The 27688-nt window shown below is 43.2% G+C and overlaps 1 protein-coding gene across 4 annotated transcripts in view; it reads left to right on the top strand.

Annotated features, from left to right (window-relative positions):
• Positions 1 to 27031, top strand: part of ULK2 (unc-51 like autophagy activating kinase 2) — a 79236-nt gene extending 52205 nt beyond the window's left edge. For 2 of the 4 annotated variants that reach the window (XM_026521098.4, XM_044391823.3), the window contains exons 15-27: positions 1444 to 1581; positions 4936 to 5081; positions 6842 to 6922; positions 8469 to 8755; positions 10121 to 10305; positions 10708 to 10811; positions 17381 to 17530; positions 18812 to 19020; positions 20612 to 20790; positions 21214 to 21332; positions 21690 to 21847; positions 24285 to 24420; positions 25228 to 27031. In XM_026521098.4, the coding sequence (XP_026376883.1) occupies positions 1444 to 1581; positions 4936 to 5081; positions 6842 to 6922; positions 8469 to 8755; positions 10121 to 10305; positions 10708 to 10811; positions 17381 to 17530; positions 18812 to 19020; positions 20612 to 20790; positions 21214 to 21332; positions 21690 to 21847; positions 24285 to 24420; positions 25228 to 25286 (1951 nt within the window). In that variant the 3' untranslated portion in view covers positions 25287 to 27031. Of the gene's footprint in view, positions 1 to 1443; positions 1582 to 4935; positions 5082 to 6841; positions 6923 to 8468; positions 8756 to 10120; positions 10306 to 10707; positions 10812 to 17380; positions 17531 to 18811; positions 19021 to 20611; positions 20791 to 21213; positions 21333 to 21689; positions 21848 to 23773; positions 23880 to 24284; positions 24421 to 25227 lie in introns of those variants that run through there. The other 2 variants (XR_008959015.1, XM_026521099.4) reach the window with 2 other exon arrangements.
• Positions 27032 to 27688: the final 657 nt, after the last annotated feature.

Below are 27688 nucleotides of genomic sequence, written 5' to 3'. Positions count from 1 at the left end.
GTTTTAATTTTCAGGTTATAGATCAACTTCACAGTCAGGTATATAGATATTAAAAACACAAATCATTGTATTTGAAAGATATTTACTGTTACACTTGACACTAATATAACATTGTGTGTCAACTATGCTTCAATATAGAAGGATGGCTGGATAAATAAATACATGATACTTGATGGAAATGACCTAAATGAAAAATAGAGCTAATAGACTAGGAACTAGAAACAACAGTCCTGACTATAGTGTGGTTAACACTAAAGGGTTAGTTTTCTTGCAAGATGAGAAGTCAAAATAAACAGTTGTTGCCTTCATTTCTGTGGCTCAAAGAAGTTGTCTCCGATTCTTTTGGCCTGTTCTTCGCGGTTCAAAGGTAGCTGCTGCAGCTCCAGCAAGCACACCCATGTTCTGGGTCGGAGGAAAGAGGAAGAACAGAGAGAAAGCTTCTACTTACATCTTATTGACCAAGAGAGATATGTGGCCACTCATGGCTGCCAAGGAGTCTGGGGTGTGTCATAATTTCATTGAGCAAATCACTACCTTCCATAAAATTTGAGTTCTGCTAGTAAGTGGGTGAATGGATATTGAGCAAAGCAAACTAACATTTCTGTTTTGGATGAGATTTTCTTTAAGTACGAAATACTCTTATGGTTCAAAAAGCTCTAAAGTGACACTTCAGAAAATAATCATACTGTTTGTTCAATAACTAGATCTACAGTCTCTTTTTATCTTGTAATTTGAGGAAAAGTGTTAGATTCATGGGGCTTCTTTAGTATTAGAGAAGGGCAGAAGAATGAAATACATCATCTTTTTTAAGGTGCAGTATTGTCCCTGATGTTTCGATAGGTTGTAAGTTGAATTGAAAGGGCGTATTATTTCTGAATTTAGGAAAAGCAAGGAAGGAGGCTATTACAGAAACCCAACACTAACACTTCAACATGGGGCCCTCAGATCGGGCATGCGCTTTGAGAGTCGTACAGTGTTATTTTCAATCATTTTAAAAGCCAGAGTTCTTTGGGAATGCTTACTGCATTCATGACTTTTGTAAACATTCCAGTCATCTTTGCTCTTGAACTTCCTGTTCTTTCACCCAGCATATTTCCCTAGAAATATTTTTTCCCCTCACATAATAATGAATAGCAGAATATGAGCAGATGAAACTGAGTTTTGCCAACCTACAGACTTCTCCTGTTGTTGTAGAGGAATGTTTTTCCAGTTCTTATTATAATTCTTAGTCCTCAATATGCCTATAAATGCCTGGAGAGTTCTTTAAATGACTAATGTGATTTTTTTTTTTTTGCCTTATTTTTGAGATGATCATTTTTTATTCACTTGGAAGTGATCATTTGGCCTCTTCTAGAATTTTCTCTTAATATCACCAAGGTGTCAAATGAAAGAAAAACAGTCTTACTTGGATTTCTTTCCTTTTTCAATACATTGTGGTTGCAGGCAGTGCCAGCCCACTGTGTCGCCCCACAGTGAGACAGCACCAATACCGGTTCCTACTCAGATAAGGAATTATCAGCGCATCGAGCAGAACCTTACATCTACGGCCAGCTCTGGCACAAATCTGCATGGTTCTCCAAGGTAAGCGAGTATTTTTTTCCCTTCCTCTTCTTTTAAAAATGTTGTTGTTATTGAAACATCTGTTACTTTCCATGGTTGACATAATCTCTTACGTATGTATATAATGGAGGTGTACAAAACCTACCAATAAAAAACTTTTGTAAGAATCTATTTAAGTGATATTTAAGCTTAGCTGGACAATATAGTATGATATGTATATATAATAATTCTTAAGAATTAAGGAAGAACTTGGTAAGATGAAATCTGACTAGTTGGAGCAGATCATTTACATATTATTTATTTCCTCCACATCCTGAAACCCCACTAAGGTAGTAAGAACAAAAAGGTCTAAGTCCACAAAGACAAGGAAGATAAGAATACACTCTCAGTGGATGAGAGATTTCAACACGTTTCTGGAAAACAGAAAAAAAGATGGAAGCGGGGCGCCCCCTGTAGTAGGGCGGACATCAGAGCACCCCACGGTGCCCCCAAGACCCGAGTCCCACAGAGCTCAGGGAGGGCAGGGGTGCAAGTGAGGCATAAGGTTGAAAACAGAGAAGTGCAATCTGGACCAAATAGCAAGAATGCAAACAAAAGAAAACCTATGTAAAAAATGTGTACCCTGAGAACTAGGTTAGAGACTGCATCCGTACATTAGAACAAAATGCTATTGAAAACAATCAAAACCAAAAAGACCTCTTTTTTTTTTTTTTTAAGATTTTATTTATTTATTTGACAGATAGAGACAGCCAGCGAGAGAGGGAACACAAGCAGGGGAAGTGGGAGAGGAAGAAGCAGGCTCATAGCGGAGGAGCCTGATGTGGGGCTCGATCCCATAATGCCGGGATCACGCCCTGAGCCGAAGGCAGACGCTTAACCGCTGTGCCACCCAGGCGCCCCCCAAAAAGACCTCTTGGACATTACAAAATATAACAAGCAAATAAAAATAAATGTTGGAAGACAAAATTGAGGCTGTATCTGAAAATAGATGAATCAAACAAAGAAGATGGAAACTATGAATAAAAAATATTCTTCAAGTATTAGTTAATGTAGGCATTCCAGAAAGAACAAGTTGAAGAAAATTTCCAGGAAATAATGAAGAAAAAGTTTTCTAGAATTGGAGAATACAAGATTTAGATTAAAAGGGCCCAGCAAATGCTAGTTCCGTGAATGGAAAAAGATTCACACCATCTCGTAGGATGAGATGAAAACTCGTGAGAGCTTTCTACAAAGGACATCTTGGCAAATCTGTGAGATTATTCATGCATATATCTTTTGAACCCAGCACTTTAACTTCTGGTCACTTATTCTGTAGATACAGTCCTTGCCTGGGTAAGAAGTTACATATGTACAGGTTGTTAATTGTTACAATAGCAGAGGGTGAGAAATAAGCCACATGCCCACCAGGAAGTGACTGTGTTATTATCGCCGGTCGATGACAGCGGAGCACCTTCCATAAAGAGGAGGGAAGCGCTCTATGTACTGAGGTAGAAGAATTTCCAAGGTGTATTATAAAATGAAAAAAGCAAAGTGACAGCAGAATTAGCAGTGGTTTTCAAAGTGTGGTTTGTGTGTGGCTCCCTTTCCAAAGGTCTGTGAGGTCAAGACTGTTTTCATGATGATACTGGGACACTGCTTTTTTTCACTATGTCGACGTATGCATTAATGATACAGAAGCAATGCTGTGCAAACTGCTGGTGCCTCAAAATGCATCAAGGCAGGGGCACCCTACTGCACGGTGATTTTTCGTATCTTTTAGCACCACATGTTCGTGGTACCGAGGAATGGCTGTAACGAAGCAGCAGTAAAATTTACTATTTCTCTTTGAGAACCGCAGCCTTGAGTGGCTTGTGGGAAGAAAGCACTTCTGGTGCACATTGGGGTTGTTCTCCTAAGGAGAAGCTCGTGTATGAGTGTTTCAGTTGCAAGTTGAACTAGCCCCGTTTTTCACGGAACACCGTGTTTTCATGAAAGAACAGCTGACAAGCTATCGTTTGTAGGCACTGGGCAGCCATTTTGTTGAAAATGAACTAAGTCTGCCACTCCTGGAAAACAAGTGACATAAAATTTGAGCTCTTGAGCAAAAAATTAGAATTTTTGAAATGTACTCACCACTGTGATCTTGACAGCTTCCGTTATGCCTCAGCGGCCATTTCTGTTAAGGTCTGTGGTGGTACTTTGGCATGGATGTGACTTTTTGATATTTATGATGTGGTCAACATTTGGAATATCTGCATGACTCAGCCAATATTTTTCAAAATACCAGATGTTTAAAAATCCTGCGTGGATAAAAGATGCAGTCCAAGTACGAGACACCTTGCCAAAGATTAGAGCCTAATGTAAAACAGAATTTCATCGGTGTGGTTTCAGATTCCCCAGCGCAGTGATTCTTTCAGAAACGTCCAGGGGCTGAGTTTTGGTGTAGAATCAAAGATCAGTATCTCAAATCTCTGAAAAGGCCTGGTTACGTATCCGCGTAAGGCTGGGTTTTCGTCATGCGCATCCCCCGTAGACTGTGCTGCATAAAGATGGGGTGCAGAAACACGCGTGAGAATCCAACTATTGAGACCGGCACTAGAGATCTAGCAAAATGTAAAACAATGTCGTGTTTCTCAAGAATTTATTTTGTTTGGAAGATATAATTAATTTTCATAATGTAACATTACATGTAATAAGTTTGTTTTAATGAATTATTAATGACCAAATTTTTTCATTTTTAACTTCTCATGCAGTAAATATCAATAGATACAAGTTTCATAAATAAAAACTCTGGGATAGGGTTGCCTGAGTGGCTCGGTCAGTTGAGTGTCCCACTCTTGATTTCAGCTCAGGTCATGATCTCAGGGTCGTGAGATCAAGCCCTGTGTTGGGCTCCATGCTGGGTGTGGAACCTACTTGAGATTCTCTCTCTCCCTCTGCCCTCTACCCCATCCCCCCTGGGGGCGAAAAAAACACAAAAACTTTGGGATATTCAGTAATTTTAAGAGTATAAAGGGAACCTAAACCCCCCCCCAAAAAAATTGAAAATATTTGGTATGGTGTATATTACCTTTGTTAAAACAAGATGAAAATAAGATTATATTTTCAGTTGGTTTGCTTGTATAGGAATTAAGGAATTCTGGAAGGATATATTAGAATCTAGAAATAGTGGTAACCTTTGGAGTAGGATTAAGGGAGTGTCGAGAATTAGGCAGACAGAATACAAGGATGGGAGGAAGCCTTCATGCCATATAATTTTATACATTTTTTATTTGTTCCATGTGACTATATTACATATTTTTAAAAATTCTACTCTATGTGTGGTTAGAAGTTTTAGGAAAAAAAGACAGAGTCCAGAACCTGCCAGAGAGGGAGTAATTTTATTTTTCTTTGCAGATCTACAGCGGTACGAAGGTCTAACACCAGCCCTATGGGCTTCCTCCGGCTGGGGTCCTGCTCCCCGGCGCCCGCAGACACAGTACAGACAGTTGGACGAAGACTCTCCACTGGGTCTTCCAGGCCTTATTCACCTTCCCCTTTGGGTAAGGAGAGTAAAGCTGTTGTTTTCCACTTTTTTTTCACCGTGACAGATCTGAGATGACACTCTCATTAGGAGCATTGGCTCACAATGGCAGTGAGTCTCAGCTGATGGGCCATATCCTACCCCTCCCACTCTCTGCCTTCCTCCCGGCCCCCGCGTGAGCAGCTCTAGATACGTTTGTTGGGACCTCTGTTGGAAATAGAATAATATAAATGGATCTTATGGATAAAAAATATCTCCATTGGGTTTGGGCTCCAGACACACGAAATCAGAAACCCTAGATAATAGCACGTGAAACACCTACTTACCACTCAGACTTATGAGGATGAAGAGACAGTCGTGTAGACAGCAGCGCTGGCTTTGGTCCACCAGAGACCTTCCAGCTTCGGGAGGAAGATGGTGGCAGCTTCCGAGGTCTTCCCGCCTCTCCTGGGAAGTCTGCACGGCCCGGGGGGATGCTCGCACAAGCCGTGTCACAGCAGCGGCAGCAAAAACCCAACCGAACAGAAGACCCAGCCTTAAACCACAGTTCTAGTGAAACTGAGAGACCAAATGCTCCACCGTGGTCAGCACATGTGCAGGAGAGGCCAAAGCAGCTGAGACTGCAGAATCTGAGGGGGACAGCACTGGGGGCGGGGGTGCAGAGAGGGCCCGGGGCAGGTCTCAAACTGGCCCCCCCATATAAATATACATGTTTTCTAATTCTAAGAGGTAAATTTTTATACACTTTTTTACTTCTAAAGGGCTCTACCCTCAGGCAAAACTGCCAAGTAAGAATAAGGGAATGTGGAGAAATTTCAGGAGGAGGCAGAGTGAGAAGGATTAAAGTATGCCCAGGAGCCCCGATTTAAAAAGAACAAGGAAAAAAAAACCCAAAAACCATAATGATAATGTTTTAAAAAATGTATATCACCACACCTATTGCAGTGGTTTTGAAGCTGCTTTTTGGCTGAAAAATCTTCCCGGAACGCAATCCTGGCCCTCCCCCACCCCCTCAGCAGCTCCTGGTCAGTGCCTCTTGTTTTGTACAGGCCTGAGTCTCCTGCCTGCGTCCACTCCCTGAGCTCTCCCAGCTCTTCCCCTTGTTGGTTTGGGTTCTCAGAGGTAGATGCAGAGATGCTTCCGGAATGACTGGGGAGGCGCCTGTGATGGATATGGTGGGGGCCCCTTCAGACCTCCCTGCCGCTCTGAGCCCTGTGAGGGAGAGAGGTTGGTAGGAGGAGTGGGCAGGGGAGCCTTGACCAGAGTGAATTCATTCTAAGAACGCTTTAGCCCGGCCCAAGGAGTGTCCCCAAGCTCTAGATGGTCCAAATCCCTGACCTGCTTGAACCAGCCTGAATTAGTATGGCCACACACAGTCCTGGCTGGGAGCAGCCTCGGGGGGCGAGCCTCGGGGGGCGCGTCGGGAACGTGGTGGGTGCAGAGGGACAGCAGCTGGGCCCCCTGCAGCTCCGCAGGCCTCAGACTCCACGAGCTCTTTGTACTTCTCTGTCCTAAACGACCCACCTGTTAGAGGCATCACTTTGTGTACGTGGCTTTCCTTCTTGCTGGTCTTGTTCCAAGGCAGAGTCTCGGGTTCTTTGATTGTAGCGTGCCCAGCACCCGGCACATCAGTCGCTCGTAAGTGCCAGCTGAAATAATCTTCGCTCATCCAGCTTTGTAAACTGTGATGTACCGTGCAGTTCGCGCATGTCTTACCTGCTTCCATCCGTCACTGGTTTGAATCCCCTCTCGTTCCTTTCCCTGTTTCCCCGTTCATAGTTGGGACCATTCCTGAGCAATTCAGTCCGTGCTGCTGCGGGCATCCTCAGGGCCATGAATCCAGGAGTAGAAACTCATCAGGTAGGAGATCTATTTGGAATATTAATAATTGTATCCTGTTATAAGTGGATTTGAGTTATGTTTTCTAGTCTTATCAAAGAAATAGAGCTGATACGAAATATTCTTTCCATTGTCCTACTTTCTAGAATCTTAGTCTGCTAGGCTTTAGCATATCGTATAGTCAATCAGATATCTCCTTTGGGGTATCTTTTATCTTGGGAATTAATTAACTGAGCTAAATTTTGGTCATTGTCACATAGATAATGAAAATCAATCTAGGAAATGAAATTTCTTTTCTTTGATTAATATTATTCTTGATAAGAGCTGCCAGTTAGCATGAGATAAACAAGAAATATAGTTTATTTGCTTTAATATGAAATATATATGCACCTGAAAAGATGCGTGCAAATCACACTTTTATTAGTCAAATTTTATTGTATGTGCATCTGAGGAGTTGGCTAACTAATTAAGGGAATTCTGTGTCACTGAGAAAAGCACTCTTTTCTTCGTTTTCATATTTTGTGTTTCCCTAAAAATAAATCTTAGATAACTCTCTCCAGATTTATAACATTTTGCCACTAATTTTATTTATTTGTGTGTGCGTAGTTATACAAATGTACACACACACACACACACACACACACATACACATACACACGGCAGAACCCAGTTCTGAAAGATTAAATACCAGATTTAGGATGAGATTAAGCTAGGAGTGGTCAGTAGCAAAAGCTCCAACTTCCTTTTTGCGAAGATTATGGTTATAGGTCCTTAAGATAATCGTGACAGTTTAGCTTCCAAGAAGCCCTGAAGAATTTGTAGCTGGAGCTCCAGGCTGGCTTAGTAGACCTGAAGTCGGCAACAACAGGGTTTGTGTGGGGCGGTCCTCTTGCCGTTGCCAGCTGTTCACAGTATCAAGACCTTATTTCTCGGGTTCCTAATAGGGTGTCCCCTTAAGAGGCAAGAGTACCTGTGGACAAGTGTTTCCTTTGTAGAGAATAGGACACTTTAGGTTATAAATGAATTTCATTCATGAAACTGATAAAAATAATTAAATTATCCATATATACTTGTTATTCTTAGACAAGTGAAATAAAATCCCAGAAAAGTGTATTATCTAATGAGATAAAGGGTTATTCTGGATTGGTTTGAAAGTTTCTTTTAGCTGCTATGTGAGAAGAGAGAGGAATACATTGATATCCCCAAGTACGTAGTCACATAAAAAGTAGAAATCATTTTGTTCAACATAGGTTTTTGTAGTTTTTATTGACTTTGACCATTTATGATATAGTTCTCTTGTGCTAATTCGACCAGACATTAATCTGAGTTATCTGCTAGCTGCTACACCCATCACCATTGCCTTCTGTCTCTTGAGAATACCAATGACAATACACTTGTCACTGTTTTCTAAAAGATGCCCCAAAATCGTGTCTTGCCAAGTACACCGTTTTTAAAATATCTCCTGAAGAACATGACATTTGTTAGACTTCGCATTTTAAGGACCGTCCTCTGAATCCTTCAGTGTTTGCCCGCACCCTGGGCTAACCTGCATGCATGTCCGTGGCAGGTTCCCCAGTGCCACAGGCTCCGTCACCGCAGTCTCTCCTGTTGGGTGCTAGGCTACAGAGCGCCCCCACCCTCACCGACATCTACCAGAACAAGCAGAAACTCCGAAAGCAGCACTCGGACCCCGTGTGCCCGTCCCACACTGGCGCTGGGTACAGCTACTCACCTCAGCCCAGTCGGCCTGGCAGCCTTGGAACCTCTCCCACCAAGCACATGGGGTCCTCTCCTCGGAGTTCTGATTGGTTCTTTAAAACTCCTTTACCGACCATCATTGGCTCTCCTACTAAGGTGCGTTTATTAAACTCTTTTTGTCAGCGCTACGACTTTGTTAAATAAACGTTTGTTACGTGGAGCACAGGGTGTGGTGAGCTCAGGTCCGACAGCAGACCGCAAGAGAAATTGAAATAGAGAAGTCCATTACTCACATGTCTTGGCAGAAGTTCCTGGCATGCCTCGAGAGGCTGCACGGGGACGTCCAGGCAGGTACAGACAGACAGGACCTGGGGCACGTGCCTTTATTAGGGTCCGGGGATGGAGGACTTTGGGGTGCCTGAGCTAAAGCAGGATTGGTCAATTCGAACCAAAAGTATGGGATTCTGGTGAGCTCCCTAGGAGTCACGTGTGGGCTACCCAAGGGGAAAACCTGGGGGACAGGGGAGACTATAGACCACCAGCGTTGTTAGGGGAGTCATCTCCAGAGTTAAAGGGACTTGGGACCGCAGGCTGCTTTCGGCGTGTGCTTGCACGAGGGGCTAGTGTCCCCGTTTGAGGCCCTGCAGCCGCGTGGCCACACAAAGTGGATGGGAGTCAGCAATGCGGTGGAGTAGCTTAGCTGAGCTCTGGACAGTGGGCCATGAGCTAGTAAGCACGTAGTCCCCTCGTCCCAGGTGATATGCTCCAAGACCCTCAGCGGATGGCTGAAACCACGGATAGTATGATACAGCCTAATTTATACGTTAGGCACAGTGAGAGATTAGTAACTATAACTAATAATGAAATAGAACAGTTACAACAATATGCCATAATAAAAGTTATGTGAATGTGGTCGCTCTCTCTCAAAATACACCCAGAATATATATAATATATAATACTCATGGGGGAGTTGGGGTTTTTTTTAAAGATTTTATTTATTTGAGAGTGAGCGAGAACGTGAGCGAGCACGAGCGGTGGGGGAGGGGCGGAGGGAGAGGGAGAAGCAGAGGATGTGAGGTGGGAACGTGCCTGCATGACGACGTGAAGTGAGGTGAGTGAGGTAGGCGTGTGACCGAGCGTCAGGCTACCACTGACCTTCTGACGATACATCAGAAGGAGGATCACCTGCTTCCAGACCAGGGTGGGCCACAGAAAGCAAAACCGTAGATGGACGACTACTGAACTTTATGGAGACGATTCCAGATGAGAACAGCTGCAGTAAATGAGGACTTGCCGTGTGCCAGGCACGGTCTAAGGACCTCACGCTGGGTGCTGAATGCTTTCTATACATTATCCCGCTTATTCCCGAAGAAAGGAAGTTGAGGCTAGAGAGTATGAGTGGACTGTCCAAGGTCACAGAGGCTGTCAGTGCAAGAGTCCGTGGGTGAATCCAGGTCTGACGTTCCTGACAATTCCGACGCTGCGTGCAGTGTAGTAACCAGCTTACCTATGTTTCCTTAGACGACAGCTCCTTTCAAAATACCTAAGACCCAAGCGTCTTCCAACCTGCTAGCCTTGGTTACTCGTCATGGGCCTTCCGAAGTGCCACCTAAAGATGGGAATGACCCACGGGAATGCTCTCACTGTCTCTTGGTTCAAGGAAGTGAGAGACAGAAGTCTGAGCAGAACAAAGCAGTGTTTGGCAGGTAAAAGACACCATTTCCTTCCAGCCTTCCATGTGAAAACTGTAGTAGTACATATATTTCTATTATAAAGACCAACCAGACCAAATGAGTTTAGTAGCTGGTTATGCCGCATGGTTAATGATATGAACTGTATGCATTTAGAATCTCTGAAAACCACAGGTGCTTCCTGTAACTGTGAATACAGAGCTCTCACTGAATTTCCTGAATGTTCTATGTCTGCTTTTTGTTTGTTTTGGTTATTGAAGTTCATCTCTGCCTTGAATTGTCTGGTATCTATTTTTTGTCTCCTTATTCTCGGACTTCCTGTTAACCCTTTTGTGGCTCGGCTTAAATCTCCCTTGTTTAAATATCGGGATTTTTTTAAGTATACTTTTCCATTATGAACATCATTCTTCTTTCTAGATCTGTCAGTACTGGGAAATTATCAGATCAACAAGTGAAGATACCTTTAGGTGGACATCAGGGCAGCACGGACAGTTTAAATACAGAACGGCCAATGGATATAGGTAAGAAAAATGTGGTTTCTTTCAAGGCAGGCGATGTGTTAGTATGTGCGTTGGTTTGCTGTTTTTGCCGCCACAGATTATCACAAACGTGGTGTCTTTAAAACGACGCAAACGTATTATTCTACAGTTTCGGAGGTCAGAGGCCTGCATTAGGTCTCAGCCGGGCTAAAATCAGTATGTTGACGAGACTGCATTCCTTCTAGAGGCTCTAGGGGAGAATGCATTTCCTTGCCTTTTCCAGCATCTAGAGAGTGCCCTCATTCCTTGGCTTGGGGTCTCCTTCCAGCTTGAAAGCCAACAATGGCCAGTCTAGATTCCAGCCTTCTGCCTCCCTGTTCTACATTTAATGGACCCTTGTGATGACATTGGACCCATTGGATAATCCAGGATAATCTCTTTATATCTGAGGCAGTTCCGTCTTCAGCTTTACCCTTTGCCATGTAATGTAGCCTATTTACAGGTTCCAGGCATTAGGACGTGGACATCTTTGGCTGGGTCGGAGGGCTGGAGAAAGTAATTATTTTACCTATCTGCTTCTGTTGACCGTTGACACACTTACTGAGATTTCTTCACCCACCCCCTGCCACTTCATCCTTTTTCTTAGCACATCAGGACAGGTGCTTGTGGGGTGTCTTGATGATCACCAGTTATGAGTTAGGAGGAATTCTACCCAAGATCGGTTTTTGTTGGTAGGATAATACTGGCCAAAGTTAGCCTAAATACACATGTAGTCTTGAGCATTTCTTATACAGTGAGTAGACCCTATGAAAAGACCATAGAGCACTGAGATCCCCTAGCCTCTGCATAGCCATTTCAGGGACTGTTATGTCCACAGACCCACATCGAGATTACTTGCACTGTTTGTCAAAAAACTAAAGGGCATGTTGCAGACCATAACCCAGACTTGTTTAACCAAATTTTCAGGGAATGGATTCTAGGAATCTGTATTTTTAACAAACTCCTGGGCTCCTGGGTGGCTCAGTCTGTTAAGTGTCTGCCTTCTGCGTCGGGCTCCCTGCTCAGAGGGGAGCCTGCTTCTCCCTCTCCCTCTGCCCCTCCCCACCTGGGCTCGCTCTCACTCTCTCAGATAAAGAAATAAAATCTTAAAAAAAAAACCTCCCCCATGATTATTATATACACCTAAATTCGAGAATCACCATTGTAATCTCTTTATTCTCATTTTCTCTATAATTTTTTTATTGACTCTCCTATTAGCATCCAAAGAAGGAAGTATCTGGACCATCAAATATCTCATTGAACATGGTTTCTAATCCAAAGGGAATACTCCACTCTTTTCTTGCTTGCATGGCTTTTGAAGAAAAGTCCGATGTAATTCTTACTCTTGTTCCTCTGTAGGTGAGGTATTTTTTCTTTTGCTTCTTTCAAGATTTTTTCTTTTTTCTTTTTTTTTTTTTTAAAGATTTTATTTATTTATTCGACAGAGATGGAGACCCGCAGCGAGAGAGGGAACACAAGCAGGGGGAGTGGGAGAGGAAGAAGCAGGCTCATAGCGGAGGAGCCTGATGTGAGGCTCGATCCCGTAATGCCAGGATCACGCCCTGAGCCGAAGGCAGACACTTAACCGCTGTGCCACCCAGGCGCCCCCAAGATTTTTTCTTTGTCTTTCATTTTCTGCAGTTTGAATATGATATGTCTAGGTGTAACTCTTTTGGCATTCATCCTGGTTGGTGTTCTCTGAGCTTCCTGGATCTATGGTTTGGTTCTGTCATTAATTTTGGAAAATTCTCGGTCGTTACTACTACAAATATTTCTTCTCTTCCTTTCTCTCTCCCCCTCCGATATTCCCATTACGTATATGTTATATTTTTGTAGTCGTCCTACAGTTCTTGAATATTCCGTCTTTGTTTTCATTCTTCTTTGTATTTGCCTTCCAGTTTTGGAAGTTCATATCGACACATCTTCAAGCTAACATTCTCTCCCTCAGCTATGTCCGTCTACTGGTGAGCTCATCGAATGCATTATTCATTTCTGTTTCAGGGATTTTGATTTATAATGTTTCCTTATGATTCTTTTGTAGAATCTCCATCACTGCTTATGTTACCCGTCTATTCTTACATGTTTACTTTTCCCTAATGAGCCCTTAGCATATTAATCATATTTATTTTAAATTTCTGGTCTGATAATTCCAGTCTGTGCTGTATGTGAGTCTGGTTCTGATGATTGCTCGGTCTCATCAAACTGTTTTTACCTTTTAGCATATCTTCTATTTTTTTTTTTTGAAAGCCTGATGTGATATATTGGATAAAAGGAATTGAGTTAAAAAGTAGGAGGTTTTTTTGTTTTCCCGGCTAGGAGTTAGGCTGTGCTTAGTGTTTACTGTGGCTGTAGGTGTCAGGCTAAACTGTTCCCTGTTGGTTTTGAGTTTCCCTAGATACCCCTTTTTAAATAACATCTGACCCTTGCCTAACTCTTTATTCTTTCCTAAGAGTTTTATATCTTGGCCCTTACGTTTAGATCCGTGATCCACTTTAACTGACTTCTTGTGGATGATGTGATGTAGGGTCCAACTTCATTCTTTTGTGTGTGGATATTCAGTGGTCCCAGCACCGTTTGTTGAAAAGATTATTCTTGCTTCCACTGAATTGTTTTGTTAGCCTAGTAAGAAAAATCTGTTGACTATAAATGTGTTTCTTTCTGGACTCCTAATTCTGTTTCATCAATCTATATGTCTGTTATGCTGCTACCATACTCTCTTGTTACTATACCTTTATAGTAACGAAGGAAATGTGAGTCCTTTGTTTTTCAAGATTGTTTTGGTTATTCTGGGTCCTTGGGTTTCTATCATGAAATGGAAATTTTATGAAATGAAATTTATCCCTGGATTGTTAAGTTGCTTGAACATATGAAAACCGGATAGTGTCATACATAACACTCAATACACTAGGAATAGAAGTGAATTTACTCACCTGATAAAGAACATCTATGAAAAATGCACAACTAACATCGTACTTAAAGGTGGAAGATTGAATGTTTTCCCCCTAAGATCACGAACAAGACAAAGATATCTGCTGTTACCTCTTCTATTCTACATTGTATCAGAGGCTCTAGTCAGGGCAACTGGGCAAAAAACAAAAACAAAACACCCAGCTTGGAAAGGAAGAAGTAAAACTACCTCTGTTCACAGACGGCATGATCTTGTATGTAGAAAATCCTAAGTAATTCACTAAAAAACTACTTGAACTAACGAACTGAGCAGCTTTGCAAGGTACAAGATCAGTACCCAAAAATCCACTGTATTTCTTATACACTGTCAAGAAACAATCTGAAAATGGCATTAAGAAAACAATTCTGGGGGCGTCTGGGTGGCACAGCGGTTAAGCATCTGCCTTCGGCTCAGGGCGTGATCCCGGCGTTATGGGATTGAGCCCCACATCGGGCTCCTCCGCTATGAGCCTGCTTCTTCCTCTCCCACTCCCCCTGCTTGTGTTCCCTCTCTCGCTGGCTGTCTCTATCTCTGTCAAATAAAGAAAAGAAAAGAAAAGAAAAGAAAAGAAAAGAAAAGAAAAGAAAAGAAAAGAAAAGAAAAGAAAAAAGAAAAGAGAAAAGAAAAGAAAAGAAAAGAAAAGAAAGAAAAGAAAAGAAAATTCTGTGTAAGATACCATCAAAAATAATAAAATACTTAGGAATAAATTTATACTTGTAAACTATAAAACTTTGATTCTGAAAATTACAAAACACTGATGAAATAAATTAAAGAAGACCTAAACAAATGGAAAGAAACCCCATGTTTATAGATGAGAAGACTCAATTTTGTTAAGATGGCAGTAAGTTCCAAATTGACCTGTAGATTGAATGAAACCCCTGTATGTGACACATTATTTTTCTCTTGCTGCTCTGAAGGTTGTCTCCTAATCTTTGGCTTTTACGGTTTTACTGTGATGTTTCTGGGTGTGGCTCTCTTTGAGTTTATCTTCCCTTTGAGTGTGTTGAGCTTCTTGGATGTACAGATTAATGTTTTTCATCAAACTTGAGACATTTTCAGCCATTATTTATTTGGATTTTTTTTTTCTGCTTTTTTCTGCCTCTCCTCTCCTCCTGGTTCCCCCGTCATGCATATAATACACATTATGCTTAGGTACACTTAGGGGTGTCTCCTAGTTCTTCGAGGCTCTCTGTTCTCTCTGTGCTTCACATTGCACAGTCTCTATTGATTTATCTTCAAGTTCATGGATTCTTTCTTCTGCCAATTCACATCTGCTATTGAACCCCTGTAGTGAATTTTTAATTTTAGTTATTGTTCTTTTTAACTCCCGAATTGTACTTGGTTCTTTTTTATAATTTCTCTCTTTACTGATATTCTCTATTTGATGAGACATTATTATCTACTTTACTTAAAGATTTTATTCTTATTTGAGTAGAGTTTACATACAATGCTACATTAGTTTTAGGTATACAACATAGCGATTCAACATCTCTGTACATTATGCTGTGCTCACCGCAAGTGTAGCCACCATCTGTCCGCATACATCACTGTTATAATATCATTGACTATATTCCCTATGCTGTACCTTTTATTCCCATGACTTAACTCATTTCTTAACTGCAAGCCTGTGTCTTCCACTCCCTTCCACCCATTTTGCCTTCCCCCCCGCACCCCTCCTCTCTGGCAACCGTCAGTTTGTTATCTGTATTTATAGGTTTAATTCTGCTTTTTGTTTGTTTGCTTGCTTTGTTTTTCAGATTCCACATATAAGTGAAATCATATGGTATTTGTCTTTTTCAGTCTGACTTAGTTCACTTGAACATAATACCCTCTAGGTCCATCCATGTTATCACAAATGGCAAGATCCCATCCCCTTTTATGGCTGCGTAATCTTCCATTTATAAGTAAACCGCCTACACACCACCTCTTCTTTATCCATTCATCTGTTGATGGACACTTAGGTTGCTTCCATATCTTTGCTATTGTAAATAATGCTGCAGTGAACATAAGGGTGCATATACCCGGCTGCCCCTAAGTGGTTGTTTTTTAAAGAAATAATTTTCACCAGGGTGCCTCGGTGGCACAGTCAATTAAGTGTCTGACTCTTGGTTTCTGCTCAGTTGTGATCTCAGGGTCGTGAGATTGAGCCCCGTGTTGGGCTCCACGCTCAGCGCCAAGTCTGCTTAAGACTCTGTCTCTCCCTCAGCCCCTACTCCCCTCTCTCTTAAATGAAAATAAATCCTTTAAAAAAATTTAATTTTCACCAGTTATGGTTGTTTCACTGAGAAAGGTCTGTGATGCTCCTCACACTTCATGTGGCTGTTCTGGAAGTCATTGTGCTGTGTGCTGTTTGCCGGAAGTCAGTCACTACGAGTTGGAGCAGTTTTTGAAATTAGCTCGTTTGAAAGACCGTATTATGTCTCGTCCCCCTTTACAAATTAATTTAAATTTATAGAGTAAGTTCTGCATGAGTATGTGTTACAGTTTAAGTCCGAGGTTGTGTATATGAAACCAGATTTTTCTCCTTAAACAACATTTAGGCATAAAATGCATCTTTGATCATTTTTATCCTCTTTTTCTCTTCCCTTTTCCACATGAACTTTATTATCATCATTTGAAATCAGATTTCTCTTTCTAACCATGAAGTTTCCATTTCTGAAAATAAAAACTGCTGATAGTAGGAAAAAACTTAAGATCTTAAAAAAATAAGGTCATTGACTCTTAAAATATATCCATGACCATCTTTAAATACATGTGTATCTACTAAAATAAAGTCTTAACAATATTACATAAAGAGAATATCTATGTCATTTTGTACATCTCATGTAACAATAGATACTATTTAATTAATTTCCACTTACTGTTCCTTGCTCCTAGAAGATTTTTATGAAGTTTCTGTTCTGTTAGTTAGATGCTTCAAGTTTGTTATGCTCTGTTGTGGTTAGGATGGACACTGATGGCAGGTTTTCTCTATATCTGGTTTTAAAATTGTGATTTGTGTTAACTCCCGTCTCTATTCTGTGTCCTCAGAAATGTAATGTTTTTGAGATGCTTGAGTGTGAAAAGGCTTTGGACAATTTTTATTGATTCGGCGTCATTTGGTGGAGAGGGCCTTTCCACCTTCCCTTCCTTTAGCCCATGCTGAGCCCATCAGGCCCCTGACATTGGGTCCCCCCCCATTTCTTCGTGACAGACGTATGGCTGTAGTTGCAAGGCACAGATGTACTTTGACTCAGCTTTCTCCATCTCTTAAAGCTCTTACACCGTGGAGACTGCTGATCTCCCTTCGGCTTTCTCTCACGTTGTTGTTCTAAGTTCTTGGGTTCCACTTTTTCGAATGATCCTTAACAGGCGTGACTGCAGCTCACGTCCTTTAGAAGTATATGAAGCGACTCTATTAGGAGGCTTTGGTGTGGAGAGGATTCACAGCTGAGAAGAGATTACTGTAAAATACTCTTAATGGAGATCTGTGTTGAATTTCTGATGTTAAGAGTAATAAATACTCGATGTAAAAAAGCCCCAGAAACCCTTCTATAAAAGTAAAGGTCTCCCTATAACCCCCCCCTCCCCACCAAATATAAACACTGTGGAAGCACCGTAATGTTTTGTCAACTTCTCGCTGTAGCCCCTGCAGGCGCGTGTGCTGGTGGACTGGCACCCCCTGTAGGAACAGCAGCAAGTTCCAGAGCTGTCCTGTTCACCGTGGGGTCTCCTCCACACAGTGCCACAGCCCCCGCTTGCACCCACATGGTCCTCCGAGCAAGAACAGCCTCAGGTGAGGAAGGGTCTTACTGTCGTCCTGGCTAGTGTCTGCAGGGCCGTGTTCTGCCAGTGACTTAATGATGGCACTCAGACGAGTCCCTCAGCCTCTCTGGACTTTACCAGTGACATGGAGATCATCATTTTCTTGACCTTAAAGGGTTATAAGGCGTTAATGGGACCTTATTTGTTGGGGGGGGGGGTTCTTTATAAAATAAAAGTAATCTATATTTATCATACTATATTATATCAGTATAATATAAATGTGACTTCTCCATGATGAAGCAGCTACGCGTCTATGGTGCTTCTTATTTTAAAGGCCTATTTTAGTACGTCTGGTAAATTTTTTGAAATGGTAGATGGTGGTTTATTTTTGCTTTTGTTCTTTTAGAAACCTGAGTTTCACCTTTCTTTGTACTTCGGGTCCTAATCTTTGCACTTAATCCTACCTACATTTAGATAGGCCAATACATTGGTTTTATCATCCATACTCTAGGTTATTAGTACCCCAAACTAAGAAAGTATTTAGACTGTACATTTGGCATTGTCGTCTCTATTGTACCTTGTGTCCTTTTAATTCTCTTATGCTACGGAAGCTACCAATCAAGACGTCAGGAGACTCATAAGCAAAGGATTCTAAATAGATAATGAGAGAGGAAGTAGAGCCAATAATCTTGTTCTTCAAATTATTAAAAGTATTAAATAATAATAAAATGTCATTTTCAGAAAGTGACATTTCATCCTGTTAACTAGGCCCGCACTCGAAAGGTTGTAATGCCCAGCGTTGCTGAGCTCTGGTGGGATCTGCGTGCCTACTCCCACCGGCTCTCCAGGGTGGTGTGGCAGTTCTTACAAGAGCTGTAAAAATGTTTGTAACTTTTTATCAGTGGTAATCCCGTTCCTGCTTATAACACCACTTCGGAGTTCTTACCACAAATGGATCCTTGAAAAGAAGGGAAAACTTCGGATTTCATGATAGTGTCATTTGTCATATAAAAGATCAGAAATAGTGTAAATGCCCCAGACAGTCATCACGTATATGGACTTAGCGAACTGCCGCGTATCCGCGTGTTTCACGATGGTGACGACCGGGGGCAACAGGAGAAGTGTATGTGCCATCAGCTTGTTAACACTAGCCATGATCATATCGACAAAACAGATGTATGAACGGGGAACGAAGGTGAACTTGGAACAATACAGCCTGTTCGTGTGCTGCGGTCGGGGGCGGGAGACTGTCCCCGGGCTGGTGGGGGCGGGCGCGGCGGCTCCGGCAGCTCACTGTCCTGTCTCCTCGCAGCGGGCTCCAGCAGCTCCGGAGGCTTCCTGTGCTCCGCCAGCGGCCGCGTGTGTGTGGGCTCCCCGCCGGGGCCGTGCCTGGGGGCGTCCCCTCCGGGAGCCGAGGCCGCTCCCAGCCTGAGATACATGCCTTATGGTGCTTCACCCCCCAGCCTGGAGGGGCTCATCACCTTCGAAGCCCCTGAACTGCCAGAGGAGACGCTGATGGAGGTAGAGAAGCGCCCGGAAGGGTGTTCTAGACCAAAGTGCTCTCAAAAGTTCTCAAGTTGGTTTTTTTTTTCTTTTCTTTAACTTGACTTGTCTTTCCTATTTGAAAACCATTGCCGCCGTATTTTCGGAATAATGTGGCCGGTGACACTCCGCCAGAGCTAGCTTTGGTTGATAGGAAGTGACAGATACAGATTTCTCATCTGAGGCTTAGTTACTGTTGATAAGACTCGGAAAGCATAATCCTGGTCCTAAAACCAGAACTTTTTATTTTCAGTGCTTGCTTTCCTTCATAACATGAAAATGACACACTCAGTTTTAAAAAAGTCATTAAGCAGAATGCCAGATGTGTCACTAACACTGAGAAATAAAGGTGCCAGGCAGGTGCTCGCATTTGCAGACCAGCTCCTGCCCTCCGTGGAGCCAGTTGGACAGGGAGACCCACATCAGAACCATGCCGAACACAGATTCAGAACAAGAAAAGTTCATCTGGTGACCCCAGAAACTGTGCCAGTTCAGTTCCTCGGTCTTGCGTCCGGGACAGCGGTCAGTGGCCTCAGCCCTGATTCCAGTGCGAACTTAGCTTGCATTTCCAGTTAAAATGATCAGTTCTCCAGACCAACAGAGAACCGATGCCCTCTCCATGCTGAAACTCCGGCGTTTCTATTTTGTGTGAATGAGAGTTAGATATTTCACAGAAAAGTTATAAAATGTTGCATGCAAAAGTTATCAGTGATTTTATAGTAAATTTAGTAGTAATTTTGAACATATGTGTCATCCAGTGCTAAAATTGGAAGAGCAGGTGTCAGAGTTTTTTTAGTCTCCATCAAATTAGACACAAATCGTTTTCCAATACATTTTCCAGTGTATTGGGATATATAGTCAGAAAGCAGAAAGACCTTCACAAGTTAATTGGTTTATTCTCCTTTCTCTAGGAAAATTATTCTCATCCTTTTTTAATCGTAAAAGGAGAATGAGAAGCTTGGTCGTATATCAGATTTCAAGAAACGTTTATAGCTAAAAACACATCTCAAAACAACATTAATTTTAGACTACCCATTTTTAATGCATGCTGTTGTGTCCACCTGTACTCCCCTCTTTAACTGAACAGCTCACAGAAATTTAGAGCCTTGGTATTAGGACTCACTGAACTGAAAACCCACCAGAAATTAAAATAAAGCATCTCTGAAACTATAAGTCAGTAGAATTTGCAAAACGATCAACAATTGTAGTTTAGTGTGCAGAATATCCTTCTAATCCTGGTATTTATTGTGTCATGTTTTGTCTCATGTATATCGATTTAATTGTTTAGTTTTGTTGTTTTCTAGTAAAAGCACAGTGACCTCATATCTCTGAAACTTAATTTCGTGGCTGCTCTCATCCCTGCACACAAGCACATGGACACACCCACATTTTGTTTCACCTGTGTTTATTTCCTTAGTCGTTTTCTGGAATGTAAAAATCCTAGTCTGTTTTCTTCATTCTGATATTCGTAAGTACAGAAGCACAGTAGCACAGGCCGTGGTTTCTATACAGAAACAAGCATGCGCCTCTCTTAGCTGCGAGTTTCTAAGACAAATCGGCTTTGCCACAGCGAGAACACACGGACACCTTGCGGCACCTCAACGTGATGCTGATGTTCACGGAGTGCGTGCTGGACCTGACGGCTGTGCGGGGGGGCCACCCGGAGCTGTGCACATCCGCCGTCTCCTTGTACCAGATCCAGGAGAGTGTGGTCGTGGACCAGATCAGCCAGCTCAGCAGAGACTGGGGGTACGCGCCCCCTTTGGCCCTCATTTCCAGATTCTCCCTGCTTTCTGAGATGGAGGGCCTGTCACACACCAGCGATCACGTCCCCTTATGAAAAGCTTCCGGAGAGCTCTTAGTTACGCCACTGAGCTACATTCCGCTTGTGCAGCCTTCCTTAGCATTGCCTTTCCCTGTAACTTACACCGTTGGAGGTATTTGGTGATGAGGAGGTTGTATTGGTTTTTGAGGCTACCCGTTGTATTCAGAGTGCACGCACGTCTTTTTCCGTGCGGAACCTTGCTCCTTCGGAGTTCCTCGTGCACTGAAAATGTCAGGGAGACTGGCATTCCTTTAGAAACGCTGTTTGAGTGGTGACCCGTGCGTAGAGAGCGGAGTGCGGCGCGTTGGCTCCCAGGATAACACTCTGCTCTCTTCCTCCGGGTGCAGGCGGGTGGAGCAGCTGGTGTTATACATGAAAGCAGCGCAGCTGTTAGCAGCCTCTCTGCATCTCGCCAAAGCCCAGATCAAGTCCGGGAAGCTGAGCCCGTCCACGGCTGTGAAACAAGGTAGGGGTGGGGGGTGACCGCAGCGGACGCCGCCCCCTCGCGCCGCCCCTCCCCCAGGACAGCGAGAGAGTTTGATGTGGGATCCTGTGCTATGTTCTTAGATGGGCAAAGATGCTGACTTTGCTGGGTTTTGTTTTTGCCATTTAACCGATACCGAGAACAGTCAGAAGTGCTTTATTCTCAACTTTTTCTTTACTGGAAGAGAAGCCATTAAAGAGTGTGATTTCCGGTCATTTTTTCCCCCAAGGATCACTTAGTGCCACTTTCCTTAAATCGGCAGAAAAAGGTGCATGTCACTGAGCCTTTATTTTGGGGAGGAAAAAATTAAAATTAGTTCTCATCTCAACTTCTTTTCAGTTGTCAAAAATCTGAATGAACGCTATAAATTCTGCATCACCATGTGCAAGAAACTTACAGAAAAGCTGAATCGCTTCTTCTCTGACAAACAGAGATTTATTGATGAAATCAACAGCGTGACTGCAGAGAAACTCATCTATAATTGTGCTGTAGAAATGGTAACCCTTTCTAAGGTTGACTGTTATGTAAGAGTATCTTTTGAGTTGAATACCTACTTGGCATTTTCCTTTTATTATTATTTTTTAATGATTTACTTATTTGAGAGAGAAAGAGCACTGGTGGGAGGGGCAGAGGGGGAGGCGGAGAGCGTCTCAAGCAGATGGTGCTGAGCACAGAGCGCGACGCGGGACTCGATCTCACAACCCAGAGATCACAGCCTGAGCCAAAACCAAGAGTCGGAGGCTTAACCCACTGCACCACCCAGGCACCCTTTGATGTTATCCTTTGAAAAAGAGTTTATGCCCTTACCCATCCCCAAGTCCCAAACATTGTGACTCCCTCTTACGAAAGGAGCAATTGCATGTCATTAGCACAAGTAACATGTTAAGTAACATTGGCTACCACACTTGGTGACATTTCATCGTACCTCTTAAAATCTGCCACCATTAGGCGCTGTCTAGTCTCTTCGTACTTTGCATCTAAGAGCTTTGGCTGGGTCTGCATTTTCTGCATTTTCTACTATCTAAGAAATTTTGGCCTAACAATACATTAGAAAAAATAGTCTCTGTTAACCAGTCCATGTGACCAGACTCTGCTCACTGACTTTACTTAAGACACAAAGTAAAATCTGCTTTTCCAACTGTGTAGTTATGCCACTGGGAATCATTTGTTTCTGTCTCATGGGGGGAAATTGCTCTGAAGTAGAAATGAAATTAGGCACTGTTAAAGAAGCGGTAAGTGGGGGAGAAAATCAGTGACCGGTCTTATTTTTGCCACATTAACATAATAAATCTCCCTCCTCCGCCCAAAATTTGTCTGCTTTGAATTGTGCTCTTATATCACCCTTGGCCTCATTCTGAAAGTCGTTATCAAAAGTCATAGGAAAATAAGTTTGGAATATAAACTGTTGCGATATGAATTATAGACATTATTTTGCTCTAAACTATTGCTACGAATAATATGCATTCTATTGCTCTATACTGAATTACGACTTCGTATGATAAATTATTTTTGGAAGTTTGTGCCAGGAAACATGTCCCCTCCAAAGCAGTTACGGTGCTCCTTTCTTCTCTGATAATAAGAGCAGTGTGACTTGCGTAAGTTTGCCCGGGCTCAGGACAAGCTTACTGATGTTAGCACTGCCTTTAGCTAGTTATTTCTTCTTCCTTTTCAGAATGGACTTTCTGTACCCATTTTGTTTGTTTTAGCGTAAGTGGCTTTAAAGTACTGTTTGAAAGAAACAGACGGTGCTGACAAATACATTAGGATACTGTGTTACTGACAGTCCTGGCAGTTAATGATTAAAGAGAAGGTTCAAAAACAAAAATCGACCAAGTAAACTTGAAGATCTCATGGGCTTTGTTAAATGATTCGTGAATCAGGCAGCGTCCCATCTAGCAAGTAGAGGGGAGCTCTGCCGAGCTAAACACAACAAAGGTTTGTAAAAGGGAGAGGGGGGTCATAAAAAAGAAGAAAGGAATTTATTAGCCAGAAATGCATTGTTGAGGCGAAGTTGCCCTCCTGAGTGGGAGCGGAAGGGGTCTGTTGACCAGGAAATGCCGTGTTGACTGGTTGAAAGTTACATTCCCGAGGGACTGAGACTACAGTTAGGTTGGGTATCGAGTCTTGGTTTACTGACTTGCCCTAAGTGATGCCATTTGGGGCCTCATTTCAGAATACTGTTGAGAAAACTCCTCAAATACAACCTGTGAATACTGCTGCTGTCCCCTCTTTCCGGAAAGCCCCCGCCCACCTTTCCCATCACCTGCCCTATTCCCCCTCCTCCTCTAGGACTCATCCTACCCATCATTTCCTGGACGCTTCCCTAATCTTCTCTTCCTTCCATAGTTGGGCTAGATGCACGAGTATATATTCCCTACCATTCCGGGCCTCCTCCTCTAATGCCCCGTATCCCTTGGAATTAGAATGCCATGTCCTCCAGGCCCGTGCGTCCCCCTGGACGGTGAGCTCTCCTTCACCGTGTGCCCAGCGCCTGCCACGGTAAGGGGCTCAGTACACATCTCTGAACCAGTGAGTGAGTACCCCTGAAAATTCTTTGGTTAAAAGAAGCTAATAGATGACTTTTAACACCATTTAATTATCTTATTATAACAAAATCTACTTTAATGAGATGGTCAGGTTGCCCTGGTGTGAAAGTGTATGTTTAAAGTAAACTTTTTAGTATAGTCCTAGAAGAGCCACTTTAGAACTGTGTTTTATGAGTCCTGCACCTGAGTCTGAGATTGTTTGATCAAGAACCCGTTTTATTTTGCTCATCTGATGACTCTTCGAGTTTTATATAGTTTGGTAGATTATATTATTTTGTCAAAATGTGTTAATTTTAGATAGCTTCCATTAAAAGCTGTCTTGCCCAAATGGATTCATATTTTCTTGGAGAAGTTGAGAATCTTCTCATTTCTGCCGACTTGGCTTCAGGTTCAGTCCGCAGCCCTGGATGAGATGTTTCAGCAGACCGAAGACATTGTTTATCGCTACCATAAGGCTGCCCTTCTTCTGGAAGGCCTGACGAAGATTCTCCAGGACCCCGCCGATATCGAAAATGTACATAAATGTAAGTTGACTTAGAGACCAGTGTGTTTATCGACGACCGCTGAGTTAAGTGTCCTACAGGTGCGGCAAGAAGAGCTTGGAGTTTGGCATCGTACTGCCTGGGTTTGGATCTTGGCTTTGGGCAAATCGCTTACCCTTTCTGTGGTCTGTTCCTTCTTCTAAGAGATGAGAGAGTTGTTTGAGGACTGGAGGTAATGCGTGTGACATGCTGGTGGCTTTTGGTGTTTACACTGCATCACTGTGCGCACAGATGTGTGTTTGTGTAGGTAGAGAACCTTGTTTTTATTGTTAAGTAATAATGAATGCAACCAGTTTAAGCCTCGTGAGCGTGCTGGTGACTGAAGAATTTTGTGAAGACGCCGTGCTAGACCTGGACTAGACAGCAGAGTGCAGCGCGGCAGGCCGCCGGGTGCTGACCTCACGCATCACGTACAAGCCCTGGGTTTGAGGGGGTGGTGGTGGACCCTTTGGAGTCTGTGCACTCACACCGCATTCCCAAGAGCCTCAAGGGGATGGCAATTCTAGAATGATTTGTGGTCGTGAGCAAGCTAGCTCTTAAAACCAGATGTCCTTTATCTTGCGTGCTAAGCTGCGTCTTGCCACTGCGCACCACCGAGCTGGAAATGACGTCTAAACAGTTTTCAGGCAGAGGACAAAGTATTCAGAATGCTTCACTTTGGGCCAAAGAAAGGACGAGACAAGGATGGACGTAGAGAATGAGTGGTGGTGGTGGTGGTGGTTTTTTCCTTAGTGCTTCTTGCCTTGGCTTTGACCACAGAAATGATTTTCCTTATGAATTTATTTCCAGATAAAACCAGCATTGAGAGAAGACTGTCCGCGCTGTGCTGTAGCAGTGCGACCCTGTGAGCGGCCGCGGGCTCGTCCCTGGACCAGTGGTGGGGCTGAGGAGAGAAGGTCGGGATCACAGCTTGGGTTCTGTTTCCCCATCCCCGAGAAAGCCCCGTCTCTCACCGGATGACTACCAAAGCACAAGCATGACTTCAGAAAGGAGGAACAGTCGGAGCTACAAACTTGTAGGAAATCTGCCTTACTGGAGACGTCGCCCCTGCCCTGTTCTGTGTAGAAGCAGACGCAAGAGTATCCACTTGGCTCTCAGTGTGAACTTGGTCAATAAATGTACCTTAGAAATAGAATTAGCAGTGCAGTTATTCCCGAGGATAATTAAGAACGAGACAAAGTGAGTGGCTCTGTACTCAGTTCACCAGAGCAGTGTGTGAAATTCCGCGTGTTCACTGAGATACAAAAGTAAAAAAAAACAAAAACAAAAATCGACATCTCATCCAGGCGGTTTGACATCTGGGGTAGGTTTGTCTCAATCTGAGCACACATGCTTCACCAACAGCTCAGGAAGGTGGAGCCTGAGAACAAGCTGGAAGAAGGCTCTGGGAAGAAACTGTGAACCCTTCTCCTCGCTCTGATACGGACACATGGTAATCTTCCCAAATCTTTCATATGCACTAATTTATTAAAACAGCTGTGTATTGGATTTTGCCATTTAAAACTAACTGAGGCACAATGGACTTGTTTAAAATATTTTACTTGATTATATTATACACACACACCCTTTCCAGAATTCACATGTAATCTCTAGTGGACTTTTAAATGGTAAAACCTCGTGTTCGTGTGAACTTTTGCATTTTTTTAACCTCTCCATCTACACACACAGATTTTCTCAGCGGCAGTTTTGAGTTGCTGGTTGTTTGCTTTTGGTTGTATTTTTTATTGTGCATGCCGAATGTGCTGATGCCTGTGATCTCTAGGTTTACTAAAGGCTAGGTTTATTTGGGCAGTATTAGGGGAAAAAAAAATACCAATTCGGGACACTCTCGAGAGTTTTAATAGGGCCAAAACAAAGTTGGTGACCTGCAGGCTTGTGGGTGACGTGGAGTTTCCACGTGAAGTTAATGAAACCTGAGGTTTGTCTTGTCTTAGGAACACGGGCAGCTCTCTCCAGCCCAACGCGTGTTGTCCACGTTCGTCCTGACCGTTCACCAAACAGCTAGTCACGGAGCACGCGGGCGGTTCACGTCCCTCCAGAAACGGCTCCTGCAGTGTGTACGGCTCCTGCAGCGTGTACGGCTCCTGCAGCGTGTACGGTTCCTGCAGCGTGTACGGCTCCTGCAGCGTGTACGGCTCCTGCAGCGTGTCCGGCTCCTGCAGCGTGTACGGCTCCTGCAGCGTGTCCGGCTCCTGCAGCGTGTACGGCTCCTGCAGCGTGTACGGCTCCTGCAGTGTGTACGGTTCGGTTTCTCTTGCTCACCTGCTCGGATACTTGAATAAACCATCGTCCGGTTTTAATCCTTTTATTTTTATCCTTTGAGATAACATAAGCCGAACTCTGACAATTGCACAGAAGCTCTTGGCATTAATCTAACTTTAGTGTACTATAAACACAGACAAAAACATGGTCTTTCCTTTACTTTGACGAAGTAATGTAATTTTTACCTTATTTATCTGTATGAAATTCCAGCGGTTAATTTGAACATTTATTTATATGATGTTTGTATTTTTAGGTCTTTAATACAGTGTTTCTACCTCTCATTTGTAACTGCATGCATTATTCTCGAAACTAGGTAAAACTCACGGAACCGTTGTGTAATAGCCTTTTTATTCTCGCGTGTACAGATGTCTATCAAGGTAAAATAAAACTGACCAAGTGTTTCTAGGGTAAAGCTGGGTCCATGTTACGTGGCTTGTCAAGCCAGCTCCTCCTTCCTCAGTGAGTTTGGAGGCTTGGTCCTTAATAGCCTTTGTCCTGCCCCAGGATGTCAGATGCTGGGTGACCCTCCCGCAGGCTGCCGCGCCCAGGCCACGCGGTGCGGACTCTGCCCCTCCCTGCAGGGCTTCTAAGCACCGTTAGTGGGAATGCTCTGTTCTGTATCCTTTCTTTCAAGCGTCCCGGGCAATCTCACGTATGTTCTCGTAGTTCTCACCCACGTGATCTCAGTAGGTCCTCTGAGGAGCTGGGTTCATTCCCGCCCGGTCCTTTTTTTTTTTTTTTTTTTTTTTAAACACAGGATGAAACAGGTTCACCGCGAGTAAGTGATTGGTGTGAAGTCGGGTGACTAGGGAGGTAGTTAAGCCACGCTTTGTGACTCCCAAGTTCATGCTGCTTCCTCCTGTAGAACTAAGGTCCGTCCGTGGTGGGTGCTGCGTGTGCAACGGTGGTGTGTGGACGGCAGAGAACAGACTGTAAACTCATGAACTCATGAACGATGGTTCTGATTCTACCCCGTTATCAAGGCCTT

The sequence above is a fragment of the Ursus arctos genome, unplaced genomic scaffold (genome assembly GCF_023065955.2).
Source record: "Ursus arctos isolate Adak ecotype North America unplaced genomic scaffold, UrsArc2.0 scaffold_14, whole genome shotgun sequence".
In the NCBI taxonomy this organism is placed as follows: Eukaryota; Metazoa; Chordata; class Mammalia; order Carnivora; family Ursidae; genus Ursus; species Ursus arctos.
The sequence above is the reverse complement of the archived record's forward strand: the minus strand, read 5'-3'. Positions and strand labels throughout refer to the sequence as shown.